General features: G+C 47.2%; 1 protein-coding gene across 3 annotated transcripts in view; it reads left to right on the top strand.

Annotated features, from left to right (window-relative positions):
- Window positions 1-16,470, top strand: part of COP1 (COP1 E3 ubiquitin ligase) — a 171,340-nt gene that overhangs the window by 12,104 nt on the left and 142,766 nt on the right. For 2 of the 3 annotated variants that reach the window (XM_039348666.1, XM_039348649.1), the window contains exons 2-4: window positions 8,316-8,375; window positions 9,048-9,145; window positions 11,248-11,324. In XM_039348666.1, coding sequence (XP_039204600.1) covers window positions 8,332-8,375; window positions 9,048-9,145; window positions 11,248-11,324 — 219 coding nt within the window. In that variant the 5' untranslated portion in view covers window positions 8,316-8,331. The remainder of the gene's footprint in view (window positions 1-8,315; window positions 8,376-9,047; window positions 9,146-11,247; window positions 11,325-16,470) is intronic. The other variant, XM_039348656.1, reaches the window with a different exon arrangement.

The raw sequence follows: 16,470 nt of genomic DNA, 5'->3' as shown, positions 1-16,470 counted from the left end.
TAGTAATAGTATTAATAAGAATAAATTCCGCTCTAGGTGACCGCCATTTGATACCTGCTGTGTATTAAGTCAGGCCTACAGACCCTTTTGAGGTCGCCACTGATATTTTTTGCCTCCCTTTTCCTTTTTCTACTGGTGCACGTTGCCTGGTCACCTAAGGCCTCCGGGCGGAACCCAAAGAGTGGTTCCAAACGTGCCTTCGGTACCTCCCTCAGCTACCGTGACCTTAGCCCAGAGAGAATATTTTTGTTGTGGTCGGGTGATCAGGGGAACAGTCCTGGTACTTGTTCCAATTTCGCTCCCGCCAATACTTGCCTGCCTGAGCGTCTTCTCAGTTTTTCTGGGACTGCTCAAGCGGAATGGAGGGACCCTCGTTGCCTCAATCCATGAGCACGACCCCTCCATCTCCCAATTACGGCTGCAACACACCTTCTGACCAGAAGGCGGCAGGCAAGTGCAAAGCGAAGACAAAACACTCGCTCAAGAGGCCCTCCAAGTTGGCGGAAAAGCAAGCCAGCCGTAGGCACCAGGCCCTGGAGAAGGAGTTCTCCAGAGCGCAGAGGCAGGCCCAATTGGAATTGGTTCAAATAGCGGCCACCGAGATGGAATTACCATTGGGTCCATCCACATCAACCCAGAGCGCGTGGTCCATTCCAGGAACACCGCAACCACTGGATCCGCCATCTACATCAGCCCAACAAACAACCACGGCGGCAGGCACAACCACTGAGTCCAACTCTCCACCTGCGGTCACCACACCCAAAGGTAATGACATAGGGGACATCTGGGCAGATGGACGGCTAGAGGCCCTATTAACCAAAGTGGTGGACCGAGCCCTAGCACAGCGCTCCGCCCACCACGACCAGGGGCCCTCCATCTCAGCCATGCCACACTCGGAACTCCCCTCAGAGTCCTCAGGCATTCAGGAACCCGTCTCCCCGGCCCAGTCCTCCATGAGTGGTTATTCTTCACCACAAGAGGAGGATCAACCTGGGATCTCTATGTCAGAGGATGAGGAACTTCCCCCTGAGCCCCCCTCAGGGGGATTATTTAATCCCAACCGCTTCCTCACGATACTACGCAAGGCCACAGCCATTGCAGACATGGGGACGGATCAGTTTTCTCAGCCGCAAGCGACACCGGCCACCACATCCAGACCCGTATTCGTAGAAAAGGTGACAACGCAACACCATATACCTTGCCCCGCCATTTTCCTGAAAGGGATCAAGAAGCCATGGGACTCTCCCGCTTCCTTCCCATCAGTGAGTGGTACGGACAAAAAATTATACAGCACTGCCACAGACCTCAATGAGGCCTTAGAAATTCCTAAAGTAGATGAAGCCTGGACCCCCTTGGTCTCCCAGACAGCCATGGCTGGGGACCTAGTGGAGGCCCTTAAGGCAGATGACAAAAAGTGGGAACAAGCCTTTCGCAAAACCCACCAGACAGCGGCATGGGCCATCAAAGCAGCCACCTCGGCCTCCTTTTTTGTCCGGGCCACCCTCATCTGGTTGCAACAACTACAAACCATAGTTCCTATGGAGGACATACGAACACACCAGGACCTGGCTAAGATGGTAGCAGCCACGGAATACGCTGCAGACGCAACGTTCCAATCGGCCATTTTTTCATCCAGATCCATAGCATCCAACATAATTGCCAGGAGAATGCTATGGCTAAAACACTGGCAAGCTGACACCAAGGCTAAGTGGCGGCTAGCGACCGCCCCTTACTCAAGCAACGGTCTGTTTGGGGAGGCCTTGGACCCCTATCTTGTAGAGAACAAAGACAAGCGGAAGGTCATGGCACACTTGAACAAAAGGTCAGACAAACGTACCACACCTTACTTTCGTAGGCAGTCCTTTCGCCAACCGACAACCACGCCTATCAGTCAGGCACCCAAGCCATTCACTCCCAGGCAGAACAAACCGTACGGCCGCCCCTACGACAGACCGGGGTTCCAGCCCAGACAACAAAACCAGTCGAGACGACCCTTTCGTGGAACGGGTCGTCCGTACCGGAAGACAAAATGACTCCTACATAGACCTACCCATTGGAGGAAGACTAGCTCACTTCTTCCACCAGTGGGAGCAGACCTCCACGGACAACTGGGTACTACAAACCATCCAGTCCGGGCTGTCCCTGGAGTTCCTGGTCACACCCCCAGATCGACTCATCAACTGCTCGGTCTCCAGGAACCCCTCCAAACACAAACTCATGCAGGAGGCCATCCAACACCTGTTGGACATTCAAGCCATAGAACCGGTCCCAGCGGAATACAGAGGCAGAGGATTTTACTCCATCCTCTTCGTGGTTCCAAAGACTTCAGGAGGATGGAGGGCAATCCTGGACCTAAAAAACCTCAACCGCTACATCACATACAAAAAATTCAAGATGCAATCCCTTCAGTCCATCCTGGGAAGCATCAGAGAAGGAGACTTCCTGGCATCGATAGACCTCACGGAAGCCTACCTTCACATCCCCATCCACCCAAACCACCGCCGGTTCCTACGTTTCTGTTACGGGGGAAAACACTTCCAATACAGAGCTCTCCCCTTCGGTCTATCTTCGGCACCCAGGGTATTTACCAAGATACTAGCAGCGGTAGCCGCCAAACTGAGAAAAATCCCAATACGCGTCCAATGTTACCTAGACGACATACTAATCCAAGCAACATCCCTACAGACAGCTCAGGCGGACGTAAGGACCGTCATTCGCGTCCTCCAATTACACGGATTCTCAGTAAACTTTCAGAAGAGCCAGACAGTTCCCTCGTCCAGGCTGCTGCATCTGGGGGCCATGATAGACACAACCAACTGTATGGTCTATCTCTCCCAAGACCGGGTGGCCGGCATCAGGGAAATGGCTCGCTGGGTTCACAGGCAACGTTCAGTTCCGATACTAACACTTTCCCAATTATTGGGCAAGATGGTATCGGCCATAGCCATTGTACCCTGGGCCAGGCTCCACCTACGGGAACTACAGTGGTTTCTGCTCCCTTACCAACGGCAGAACACCAGCGCATCCAACCACCTAGTCAGGGTCACGGCACAAATCCGCAGGGCGCTACGCTGGTGGTGCTCTCGGGCCGTGACCAAGGGGTCACCCTTCAAGGAACCAGTCAGAGTTACCATCACTACAGACGCCAGTCTGTATGGTTGGGGAGCCCATCTGGACTCCCAGTTTGTACAGGGACGTTGGTCCGCCACGGATCTGAGAAACAACATCAACTGGCTAGAACTCAGGGCTATCCACCTAGCCTTGCAACAATTCAAAGACAGAATCAGAGGCCACCACGTTCTAGTCCTAACAGACAACGTAGCAGCCAAGGCGCACATCAATCGGCAGGGGGGGACCAGATCAAAAACCCTGATGACAGAGTCACGACTCCTATTCAGCTGGGTAGAGCCCAATCTGAAGTCACTAAAAGCGGAACACATATCGGGGGTCAACAACCAGCAAGCGGACTTCCTAAGCCGCACCACAGTGGACCCTTCGGAGTGGGGGCTACACCCGAACTTGTTCCTAGACATCTCCCGCAAGTTCGGGTACCCGATCCTCGATCTGTTCGCATCATCAGACAATGCCCAGCTCCCCAGATTTTACTCTCGTTACTTCAACCCGCGAGCAGAGGGGACGGACGCTCTGAGAACTCAGTGGCCTCAGGGTCTGCTTTATGCCTTTCCCCCACTACCACTCATACCGGCGGTCATCTGAAAGCTGATTCAGGAGCGGGCAGAAGTGATCCTAGTAGCACCATATTGGCCACAGAGACCGTGGTTCACCGACCTGTCTCAGTCGCCCCCATGGAACATTCCCCCTCATCAAGTGTCCCTACACCAGGGAATCATCAGTCACCCGGAACCCCAATGGTTACAACTGACCGCCTGGCACTTCAGCGCCAGATAATGGCACAGGAACTATTCTCTCCCGGGGCCATTACCATAATTCAAGCTTCACGCCGTCCGGCAACAAACCGCATTTATGACTCCACTTGGAAAAATTTTGCCTTTGGTGCAGGGAACGGCAGTTTGACTTACACAAACTCTACATCCCTCAGATAGTAGATTACCTCTTGGAGGGACTAGACAGAGGCCTCGCCCCCGCAACCATCCGCAGGCAAGTGGCGGCCTTGTCCACCCTCCTCACCTGCACGGATTCGGTTCCCTTAGCTCACCACCCCAGGATCCGCGCCTTTATCAAGGGCGCCTATAACACCAGACCTCCAGTAATTCACAGGTACCCGTCCTGGGAACTACCGCGAGTCCTTCACGCACTCACTCGGTCACCATTTGAACCATTGGCGACCGTTTCCTTGCGACACCTGTCGCTAAAGGTGGCGTTCCTGATTGCCATCACATCGGCCAGACGAATTTCGGAACTGGCCGCACTGTCAGTCAGAAACGACCTATGCATTTTCCACAAGGACAGGGTGGTCCTTAGGTTAGATCCTGCCTTCATACCGAAGGTGAATTCACTCTTTCACAGGACACAGGAAGTAATTCTCCCAAACTTCTGTCCAAATCCAACACATGACCGGGAGCGGCAGTGGCATACATTGGACGTCCGCAGAGCCTTGCGGCATTATATAAAGCGTACAGAACCTTTCCGCAAATCGGAGGCCCTATTTGTGTCCTTCCAAGCGGGCACCTTGGGGCGGAAAGTTTCCGCGGGCACCATTGGAAGGTGGATCCGAAGCTGTATCGCAGAAGCTTACAATGTATCATCCCTGCCGCCCCCAAGTCATCTCACAGCCCATTCCACCCGAAGCGCTGCAACTTCGGCGGCATGGGCTACCCAGGCGTCAATCGAGGAAGTTTGCAGGGCCGCGACATGGTCCTCGCCTTCCCCGTTTATACGACACTACAAGATAGACCGCTTTGCATCGGCGGACGCCTCCTTTGGTAGGAGGGTCCTCCAGCAAGTTGTCTCAGAGATCAATCTACCGGCCTTATCTGTTTCCCACCCCTTGGGACAGTGAGGCTTTGGTACGTCCCATCCGTGGATTATCCATCTCCTGTACTGGAGAAGGGGCGTTGGTCTTACCTGAACGCCTTTTCTCAGTACGGAGATGGATAATCCACACCCACCCCAAGGCCAGCAGGCCGCTAGTAGGGAGCTGAGAGCCAATACCTCGTCAATCATCAGCCAATTCGCCCTCGTTAAGAATGGACTCCACAGGAAGTGGGGGCGTGTCAAGCTTTGGCTACTTGGTCTCAAGAGCAGGCAGACAGAGAAAACCCATCCGTGGATTATCCATCTCCGTACTGAGAAAAGGCGTTCAGGTAAGACCAACGCCCCTTCTCTCACTAATGGACCAATCATTTCCTTAACATTTTTCTTGTTTTTTACATGTTGAAAGAAGCTTTTTTGTTGTTTTTTACTTTTGTTGCAAGCCTTGGTTCATTTTGAGCCTTATCTTTCCTCACGTGCTATTTACTGATATTCTGCCTTAATTATGTGCCCCTCTTTCCACTTGTTATACTTGTCCTTTTTGTCTTTCAATTTATCAGAGAGTTCTTTATGCAGCCATGCTGGTTTCTTTTGAGAACTGTTACTTTTCTTCTTTGTTAGTATTGTACTAGACCAGGGGTTGGCAACCTTGGCTCTTTTATGACTCATGGCTCAGGAATTCTGGGAGCTGAAGTCCATGAGTCATAAAAGAGCCAAGGTTGCCTATCCCTGTGCTAGGCTGAGCTTTTATAATCTCACTTTTCAAAATTTCCCAAGCTTCTTGAGTTGTTTTCCCCTTGAGGATTTTCATCCATGGAATCCTTCCCAAGCTCTCTCTAAGTTTATTGAAATTAGCTCTCTTATAGTCCAAGACTCTAGTTTGACTGTGTTCTATTGCTTGTGCTTGCATAATGTTGAATTCCAATATTGCAGTATCATTTCTCCCCTCCCCAAGGTTTCTGTGGCTTCAACACCTTCTATCATTTCATCTCTCTGTTAGTGAGAATTAAGCCAATATGGCTGATCCCCTAGTTCCCTTCTCTACTTTTTGGGAGACAAAGTTGTCTGCTAGGTTTGTCAGGAATCTGTTTGACCTTCTACTTCAGCAGTTCTCAACCTGTGGGTCGCAACCCCTTTGGGGATCGAATGACCCTTTCACAGGAGTCGCCTAAGACCATCGAAAAACACATATTTCAGATGGTCTTAGGAACCAAGACACCGCTCCTCTATCCCAAGGCTTTTCAACCGGGATACCGATCGAAAACTCCAATGCCCACATGCTGGGAAACCGATCCGGGCATCGCAGCAGAAGCCGCAAACTATGGGGGTCCCTGCTGCCACCCACAGAGATGGCCACAATGGAGTGCCAGCCAGCTGCTCTAACCAGGCGCCGGCGGGCCATCCTAGGCTGCACCGGTGTACCGCACGCCACCTGGTAAGCTGCCATCAGCTGTTCTTCCTGCATGGCGTTTCTGTCAGCCGGCTGCATGCTTCGGCGGCTGGCTATGTGGGCCCCTTCCTTCGTAGGAATGTCGAGCCCATGGGGCTTGACAGCCACAATGGTGCCGCACACTTAGTAGCCACTTTTCAAGCACCACCCCCTGCCCGGCACTCATTGGCCATTACGTGCTGCCTGTTGGGCGCGGCGCGGTCTCATCGGGCCACGGCGGTGGCTCGAGGCGATCGCCGGCTTCTCAGCTCAGGCCGGCCGCCCATCAGAATCTACGTCCTGCGATTGGTTGGCTCCCTCATTGTGTTGTTGCAGGTCAGAGGGAGGGAGAAAGAGAAAGAGGAAGGGAGAGAGAGAGAGAGAGAGAGAGAGAGGGGAAGGGAGGGAGAGGGATAGAGAGGGAGAGAAAAATAGAGAGAGAGAAAGGGAGAGAAGGAGGGAGAGAAAGGGAGAAAGATAGGGAGAGAGAGGGAGAAAGAGAAAGAGGAAGTGAGAGAGGGAGAGAAAGAGGTAGAGAGAGAGAGAGAGAGAGAGAGAGAGAGAGAGAGAGAAAGAGAGGGAGAGAGAGGGAGAGAGAAAGAAAGAGGGTGAGAGAGATTAAATTAGTAACCTGGTTCTTAAGCAAAATTACAGTTATGAAGTAGCAACGAAAATAATTTTATGGTTGGGGGTCACCACAACATGAGGAACTGTATTAAAGGGTCATGGCATTAGGAAGGTTGAGAACCACTGTTCTACTTGGTGCAGAGTTTGTCTCCCAGTTGATGTCAGGGTAATTAAAGTCCCCATTACTACTGTGATGTGCTTCCTACATACCTTAGTTAACTGACTAGCAAAGTTCATCTATTACCTCTGGTTGGGTGGCCTATCGTATACATCTATTGCAATGTCATTTTCCCCCTTTTATATTGACCCAAATGCATTCAAGACAGTTTTCATCATTTTTGTGTTCTATTTCTATAGAGATGTAGTCATTTCTTATATAGAGAGCAACTCCACCTCCTCTTTTATTTGGTCTGTTTCTTTTAAATAATTTATTTTTTTTAACAATCTTTTTTATTATTATTTTTTTCCATCAACATATGTTAATTTTTCCAATCAACAAGTTGTCCGGTGTTTGCTAAGCTAATATATGTTCACTTCCTAATCCTTCATTCTTTTCTCTAACCAAGAATAAAATAATTTCCAGATTTTATAATAGTCCGTATCTTCTTTGTCTTTCAGCCTCATAGTTTGCCCATCTTATCATTGTTTCTTTCACTTGTTCACTTTCCATATCTATCTTTTAAATAATTTAAATCCCTCTAACTCTGTGTTCCATTTGTGGGTTTCATCCCACTAAGTTTCCGTAATGGCAATAATATCATTTCAACTAGTTCTTGACACTTAGCTGGAAAATTGGGTTGTTTTTAATATATTTTGTTATGCAAAATAAGTATCTTGCTTGGATATGTTTTCTGCCATAATTTAAATAATATTAAAATTAAATTTAAATAATTTAATTACTTTTTAGAAAGCATTAATTTACTCATTTTTAACCATTTTCCTATTTAAATTTTAAGTGTAGTACTTGAGATAACTTCTATCAATCACTTTTTCCAGATACATACACGAAGAAATAATTTGTTACTTGGATGTGTATTTAAATGTCTTCTGTATCAGATCTTTTAAGTGCCAGCATATTTTTCTAGATTTTTCTTTAGATTTTAAATCATATAAATGACTAACTTTTGGTCTCTGGGCTTTCTATTAATAAGAGATTAATAGAGACTTCTCAATGCTGGTGGTGTGTAACAAATGTTTCATCAACTATTGGGTTCATTCCCTTTTCTCTACCTCTTTTCCATTAAAAGAAACAATGTTTGTTTAAAAGACTTCATCAGTATTTATATACTTTTCTTTCCTTTTCAAGCCCCATCTGCTTTGATATGATTGAAGAAGCTTACATGACAAAATGTGGACACAGTTTCTGGTAAGATTACTTGATAAAACTGTTTAGCAAGAGAGATTTATTTATAAAATGAAAATGTATGAACTAAAATTAATTAGTTAAATGCACATTTCTACCTCACTATCTTCATTGGAGATATCCTGGGATAACTTAAAAATATTTTCTATCTCTGAATGGTAGCACTGAGATAGCTTTAAACAAATAAATAACTATTAAAACATATCAAAACAATTTGGTGGATAAAGCAAGACAGGACACATGCATCAGATTCTTGTAAGTGTCTATGAATTCTTCAAAGTCATCAATGGTTTTTAATATTCTAACTCTTAAAAGCTGATTTTTTTTGAAGTGCTGTGTCTCATAAAAAGTTAGGATGCATACAATTCTTTCTGCACTTTTGTATGTTATGAAACGTCTTTGAAGATGACAATCTGTTGTAGGCAATAATATTTTAAAACTGTCTATTAACATCCAATATTTTGTTGCTGTTGGCAACAAGGTAATATTAGTTACAAAAAAAATTGCCCAGAACTTGAAGATGCTTCATTTATTTGATCTGTCTTTAGTACCCAACCACCTGGTACCATAGCTCCAATTCCTCAACTAACAAACAATGTGATGTATCATATTCAAAAACACATCTTAATAAATTTGTGCAGTATTTCTCACTGTTCTGTTACTTTTCTTGAACAGTTACAAGTGCATTCATCAAAGCCTGGAAGATAACAACAGATGTCCCAAATGTAATTATGTTGTGGATAACATTGATCATCTATATCCCAACTTTTTAGGTAAGTTTTAATGTTCACTAATACAGCTTTCAATCATACCTTGTTAACTTTCTCATTAGCTGAACTTTTATTGCTGGGTGTTTATTTCTTTATTATGCTTCACATGCTTCTGTTAATTTTGTAGAACATAGACTATATTATTGGACATCTAATATCTGAATATCTTTCAGGTATTCAGTGATATAAAAATCACTCTAGCTTTGCAAAACAAATGATGAAGTTGAGAGAATCTGTGATGGACCATGATTGTGAAAGCAACAAATTGAAAACGATTAGTAACCAAATAATTTAATAATGCTTAGTTGTATTTGATTTTGAGATGTGAATAGAAGAGGGGAAGATCAAAATAGGCCTTATGCTAAATGAATTGTATACTTGGCATAAAATCTTCTTAAGTCATAGTGCCTATGACTTAATTCTCCTGCCAAGATGGGTTTAATAATCTTTTTTCTGCTCTTTTTTTCGGAAATAGTGGCATTTGTATGGTGTTTTGATAATAGTCTTTTCTGATCTTGTCCTTTTTACTAGTGATCAGCCCTCAGATTGCTGATCAACAGTTTATTTTAAACAATTATTTATGTTTCATGTAAATGATAAGTTAGAAATAGGAAAAAATAAAATTGAATTAGAGTTGATTCTTCCCTTTGGTTTTGTGTGAGTAGGAGAGAGACATACATGAAACTAATATGGAGGGTAGAAAAAAGTGTGCAAGTAATGTAATTTGGTTGTATATCATGTGAATAAATCCATTTTGTACATTTGACAGTCTGTAGTTAAAGTTATAGAAGAGCAATTTTAATGACTTTCTGTATATGATGGGGAAAAATTGTACCTATGGTGTATATTTTAATATAGATAATGTGAACTAGGACATATTCAATGAAATGTGATTCATTTTCAAATGCTTAGTTTCATAAAATTAATTAGTAACATAATGAATAAGTCAAACTGAACAACTGAAGTTGTTAAAATACAAATGTGTTAACATCTGCTATGACTATTGTGTACAATAAAAATGTAACTTTTAATGTTCCTACATATTAGATGAGCTTCAATCTCCTTGCTCCTTGCATTTGTACTTAAATGCTCATTGCCTAGATTAGGGATACATCCCATTAAAAATTTAGCTATTGATTTTATTTTATATTAATCAGCTAAAAATGACTCCAGGTGGTTTGCAGAAAGTAACATCAAAAGCATCAAATCACAGTAACTACAACAAAATCCAAATTATATAATATGCACGGCTACCAAATTATCAAACAACCTTCAAGTGCCTGTTAAAACAACACTGCTTCAGTGGCCTTCTTGAAAGTTTAATAATAGGAGTATCAAATGTGGTGGAGGCCATCAAGGAAGAGGGCTGCCTTAGGGCCCCTGTCCTTTGAATATTTGTAGGGATGAGATTCTAAGCATTCTCTCCCTGTCTGTATTATACTATTTGAGCCGATTCTGCCTGGGGGGGAATGGCTCCTTGGAATCAAGCCACTCAGTCAAAAGCAGCACTGACAACCAGTTTAGTGAATGAAGGACAAGAGTTACACTTGCATAATGGCCACTACATTCTTTACCAATCGTAGCTTTGGATCGTGTTTAAATGAAATCCATGTCGAATGGTTACAGTAACATAGGTGTGGTAAGAATGGCATGCTTTTTTTTCACCAAATATTTCTGATTTAATGTGCTACCACTATGATGTCTAGATTATTAATATGTTAGAGGAGGCTGGCCGCCCACAAATCTGAATGTATTTAATGGTCACATTTGATGACCCAGTTACAGAATGGTGAAGATGCATCTTATTTTGATGTACTGTATATGCTGAAATAAGATGAGTGACTGTATTCATCAATACTGCTGTGTAAATTAAAAATACAGTATACAGTATATATTTTCCAGAAAAATATTGGAATTCTTTTTATTCTGATTGGCAAGTGAGTAATAATATTTGTTGCTCTATTGAGTTTAATTTTATTGAATTAATAAAAGTGCAGTGTTGAAGTTTACTCATTTGATCTTCTTAGTATGCATTTATTTGTAAGACAGTTTGTCTTTTATCTTTCATTTTCAAATGTACTACTTAGATCTTTTTTTCCCTATAGTGAATGAGCTCATCCTTAAACAGAAGCAAAGATTTGAGGAAAAGAGATTCAAATTGGACCATTCAGTGAGTAGCACCGTATGTCCCAATCTCCTTTCTTTCATTTGTTTATTTCTGGGCTTAAGAAATGTGGTGCATGGTATTCCTATGTTCTAAGCATTTGAGAATGTCTGTTTCTTTGACAGACAGCTCAGTTATTCTCCAGCACTGGAGATGGATAATCCACGCAGTGGGTTGAGACTGTATTCCTGGCCAATCAGATCAGTCAGCCAAAGTTGCCACGCCCGTCCTGGACCATGATTCCCCAGTCTTGACTGATCTGGCCACACAGAAAGACGTACAACTTTGGCTCCTGGGCAGGTATAGTTCCTTTCCATTGGGGGGATTTTCTTCTAGTAGCTGAAATTGCTTAGTTTAAAATTTAATTAGAGATAATTTAATTCAATTTAATTGATTACTCAAAAATTTCCTGGCTAAATTGTAAGACTCAGGAAGTCAGATTCCCTACAGGGGAAACCACCCTCACTTAAAAGGGGGAAATCCCTAACTCCCCTCCCTAACCCAAACCCCAACCACCTTCCCACAGCCGGAGCAGCCGGCAGCCACCTTAAACAAACGGGGAGGCTCGTGCAACCCCTCGCGTTAAAAAGAAAGAAAGAAAGACAGAAAGGCAAGCAATTAGCGAGGGGAGCGGAGGACAAAGGGGACGCATGCTGGGAGGGAGATTGATTAAGGGAAACAGCTGGCGTGCGAAGGAGCAGTCTCTTTCACTCACCAGGCTGCTCAGGATTTTTAAACGAGGCGCCATTATCTGCACAGCTGGGAGCACGCGCGGCTCTTTGTTACAACCGCATGTGGCACAGGCAGCCTTTTTAGCACAGGCGCAATAATCTCCTGCTCCTTTTAACACATGCACAGTAGTCTCCTGGCAGCGGCGGCCATATTTTTGTCCAAACAGGGGATCTAAGGCTCCCTGAGAAGCCTAGGTTCAGCCGCTGGAGTGAATTAATAGGCAAGCAGTACTAGGGTACTAAAGCATCTATTATTCATTCAGAGACATTCAAATCAGACACATAGCTGCTGGTTCCAGGACTTGGTGTCTTCAATGTAAAGTAAATAAGAACCTTTCATAACTAAATGTGTTTAGTTGCCTTTGGCTCCTTCCGGACTTCGGGTCCCCCATTAGTGGCCCATACGCTTCTGGATTTAGTGGTGGGTTCCAGGCATCCCCAGTCGCGTGCCTGTCCTTACCCACCATAGTCAAGCCGGGTTCCAGGCATTCCCATTAGCGTGCCTGTTCTTATCCGTGCACAGTGACTAACCCTGACAATTTTGCAGAGTCTGCTCCTGAGTTCCAGATGCCCCCAGTAGTGCGCCTGTCCTTACTCAAAGTTGGAGCTCTCCTACTACCTGGGTCCCCCCTATCGCGGCCCGGCGTTAGTGGAGAATGGAGGAACCAATCATTCCCTCCAGTGCAGCCCTGCCTTCATCTTCTAGAGCACCCGCTTCAGAGGATTCGGAATCCTCTGCAGCCCCTAGAAAGGCTGCAAGGGAGTCATCAAAGAAGGCTGACAAGCAGGCAATCAGAAGACACCAAGCCCTAGAAATAGAGTTCGACAGAGCCCAGAAAAGGGCCAGAATTGAAAATAGGCAGAATGGGGGGATAGGTCCTGATCTACCGCTGGGTCTCCCTTCATCCCCACGGGCCATTTGGTCATTAGGGAACTCATCACAGTCCCAAACAGAGGGTGGGATAGGCGAATTCTCATCGCTCTCCCGATCCCCCTCCCCACGGAGGTTACAGGAAACCCCGAGGACCATGCTAACCACAGCACCTGCAGGGTCGCAGGCAATGGTTACTCCTCCTGCATTGACGGGGGATCTGCTAGCTACCCTAATAGCACAGGCAGTGGACCGTGCATTTGAGGCCAGGGCTCAAACTTCCAAAGCCAAGCCTCTAGGACTTAGAACGAGGCATCGGGAGGAAACGGAGGACCATCAGGACCTCTCCTCCTTCTCAGACTCGTCGGTCTCCGAGGAAGCTTACCTGGACCAGCCAGGTACGTCACAAGGGATTCAAATGTCTGAGGAAGAGGAGGACACCTCACCTCAAGGGCCGTCCTTCAGCGGCCTGTTTAACCCTTCTCTTTTTGTTACCATTCTGCGCAAGGCTGAGGCCACAGCCCATCTGGGGCATGGGACACCAGCGGAGCCTGTCACAGTTGACACGGAGGCTAAGCCGACGTTCGCCGAAAAGGTAACCACTCAACACCGCATACCATGCCCGACCATGTTCCTAAACACAATAAGGAAACAGTGGGCAGCGCCAACCTCCCTACCGCTTCCTAGCAATGCGGAGAGGAAGCTATTTAACGTAGCAAGGGAGCTAGAGGGAACATTGGAGGTGCCGGTGGTGGACGAACCCATAGGTCCCCTGATATCGGACACGGCCATATCAGGAGATTTTGCTGAGGCTCTTAAAGCCGAGGACCGAAAGAGTGAGTCCAACTACAGGAGAACGCACCAGGCAATAGCTTGGGCTACCAGGGCGACTACCTCCGCGTCCTTTCTCACCAGAGCCACACTTTGTTGGCTCCGTGAGTTACAGGGCCGGGTTCCCATGGAGGATATACGCACTCACCAGGAACTCAGCAAAATGATAGCGGCCACGAATATGCGTCGGACGCGACACTTTTAGCGACCAGGTTTTCAGCCAAGGCAATGGCGGCAAACAACACGAGCAGGCGCATCCTCTGGCTAAAGAACTGGCAGGCAGATACCAAATCCAAGTGGAAATTGGCTACGGCTCCGTACCAAGGGGCAAAGCTGTTTGGTGAGGCACTAACGCCATACCTGACAGAGAACAAGGACAAGCGCAAGGTCCTTAAACACATGCTTAAAAGGCAGGACAAGAGACCCGGCTCCTGGGGAAGGAAACAATCCTTTCGTACGGAAGCCAGGGTCAACTACTTTCAAAATTCCCAACCCTTCCAAGCTAGACAGGATAGGGAAAGACAGGGGGACAGACAGAACACAAGACATAGGCAAACGCAGGGAAGACGGCCCTTTCGGGGGAACAACCGCCCCTTCCGCCGTACCAGATGACTCCCACCCAGACCTTCCCATAGGGGGCAGACTAGCAGGGTTTGCTCCCCAGTGGGAAGAGACCACCACGGACGTATGGGTCAGGAACACCATACGTCATGGTCTATCTCTAGAATTTCTCTCAAAGCCCCCGAACCGCTTCCGCCCGTGCCCCTGTCCCACAAACCCAACAAAGAGAAGGCTCATGAACGAGGCCGTTCAGCACCTTCTAAACATACGGGCCGTAGAGCCGGTGCCTATGAACCAGAGAGACCAGGGGTTTTATTCTATCCTCTTCGTGGTCCCAAAACCCTCGGGGGGTTGGAGAGCCGTTTTGGATTTAAAAAGGCTAAATTTCTACATAAAATACCGCAAATTCAAAATGCAGACACTACGCTCCATCCTTGGAAGCGTAAGGAAAGGGGATTTTCTGGCATCGATCGACCTCACGGAGGCATACTTGCACATCCCTATCTCTCTGGCTCACCGCCGCTTTCTACGGTTTGCCTACAGGGGGCACCATTTTCAATACAGGGCACTTCCATTCGGCCTGTCATCAGCGCCCAGGGTGTTCACCAAGATTCTGGCGGTTCTGGCAGCACACCTAAGAAACGTACCAGTCAGAGTCCAGTGCTACCTGGACGATATTCTAATCCAGTCATCGTCCGCCCAGCAGTCTCAGGCGGACCTACAGTTAGTGATAAAACTGCTGCAGGACCACGGCTTCTCGGTGAACATTCCAAAGAGCCATCTAACCCCAACTACGAGAATACTCCATCTGGGAGCGGTCATAGACACAAAGGAGTGCAAGGTGTACCTATCACAGGATCGCCTCAGCAGCATAAAGAAAGCCGTAAAACAGGTAAGCCGTGGTCAATCAGTGACGCTGGTCTGCCTCTCCCAGCTGCTAGGGAAGATGATATTGACCATAGCAATAGTTCCTTGGGCAAGGCTGCACTCAAGAGAACTGCAGTGGTTCATGCTCCCGTTTCAGAAACAGCAAATCAGTGCATCCCGGAAGAGGGTAGGCATACCTCTGAGAGTACGACACTCCCTCAGGTGGTGGCTATCTCCAGCTCTCCTCAGGGGGTCCCCCTTCAGGGAACCAGACAGAGTAGTAGTCACAACAGATGCGAGCTTATTCGGCTGGGGAGGCCACTTGGGGACCAAGTGGACACAGGGCCGCTGGTCAGCGGTGGATCTCCGACACAACATAAACTGGCTCGAGCTGCGGGCTATTCACCTAGCGTTAAGGCATTTTCACAGCAGCATAAAAGGCAGGCACGTACTGGTCCTGACGGACAACGTGACAGCCAAGGCCCACATAAACCGTCAGGGGGGCACACACTCTCGCTCGCTCTCGGCCGAGGCCCTCCTACTGGGGGCCTGGGCAGAACAAAATCTGGCCTCCATAAAGGCCGACCACATATCGGGGGAGGCAAACATCCAAGCAGATCTGTTGAGCAGATCAACAATAGATCACTCGGAGTGGCAACTACACCCGAGGATCTTCAGGGAGATCTGTCACCGCTTCGGGCTTCCCCAGGTGGACCTTTTTGCCTCTCCTTCCAATGCCCACCTAACTCGCTTCTTCTCCCGATTCCCATCCAGGGGAGCAGAGCAGACGGACGCGTTACGGAGCCCATGGCCAAGGGGACTCCTGTACGCGTTTCCACCCTTACCTCTCCTTCCGGCGGTAGTACGCAAGATTCTGCGGGAAAGGGCCGAGGTAATCCTTGTGGCCCCTTATTGGCCAAGGAGACCTTGGTTCGCAGACTTGAGGAGTCTCTCCCGCACGAATCCATGGCGGATTCCTCCGGAGAGGATCTCCCTCAAGCAGGGGGAGATCTCCCACCCAGAGCCACAATGGCTACAACTAGCCGTCTGGCTCTTGAACGGTCAATTTTAGCCAAGGGGGCTTGCTCACAGGGTGTAATTAGGGTCATACAGGCATCAAGGCGCCCCTCCACGAACCGTATCTACGAGGCCACATGGAGAAGCTTCCAATCATGGTGCTCTAAACAGGAATTGTTACTCGAAGGGATCACAGTTCCCAAGATCCTAGAATTTTTACTAGATGGCCTAGAGAGGGACCTCTCGCCAAACACGCTGCGCAGGCAAATCGCCGCCTTCTCAACTA

The sequence above is a fragment of the Crotalus tigris genome, unplaced genomic scaffold, assembly GCF_016545835.1.
Source record: "Crotalus tigris isolate CLP2741 ecotype Arizona unplaced genomic scaffold, ASM1654583v1 scf7180000017560.2302168, whole genome shotgun sequence".
Taxonomy (NCBI): domain Eukaryota; kingdom Metazoa; phylum Chordata; class Lepidosauria; order Squamata; family Viperidae; genus Crotalus; species Crotalus tigris.
The sequence above is the reverse complement of the archived record's forward strand: the minus strand, read 5'-3'. Positions and strand labels throughout refer to the sequence as shown.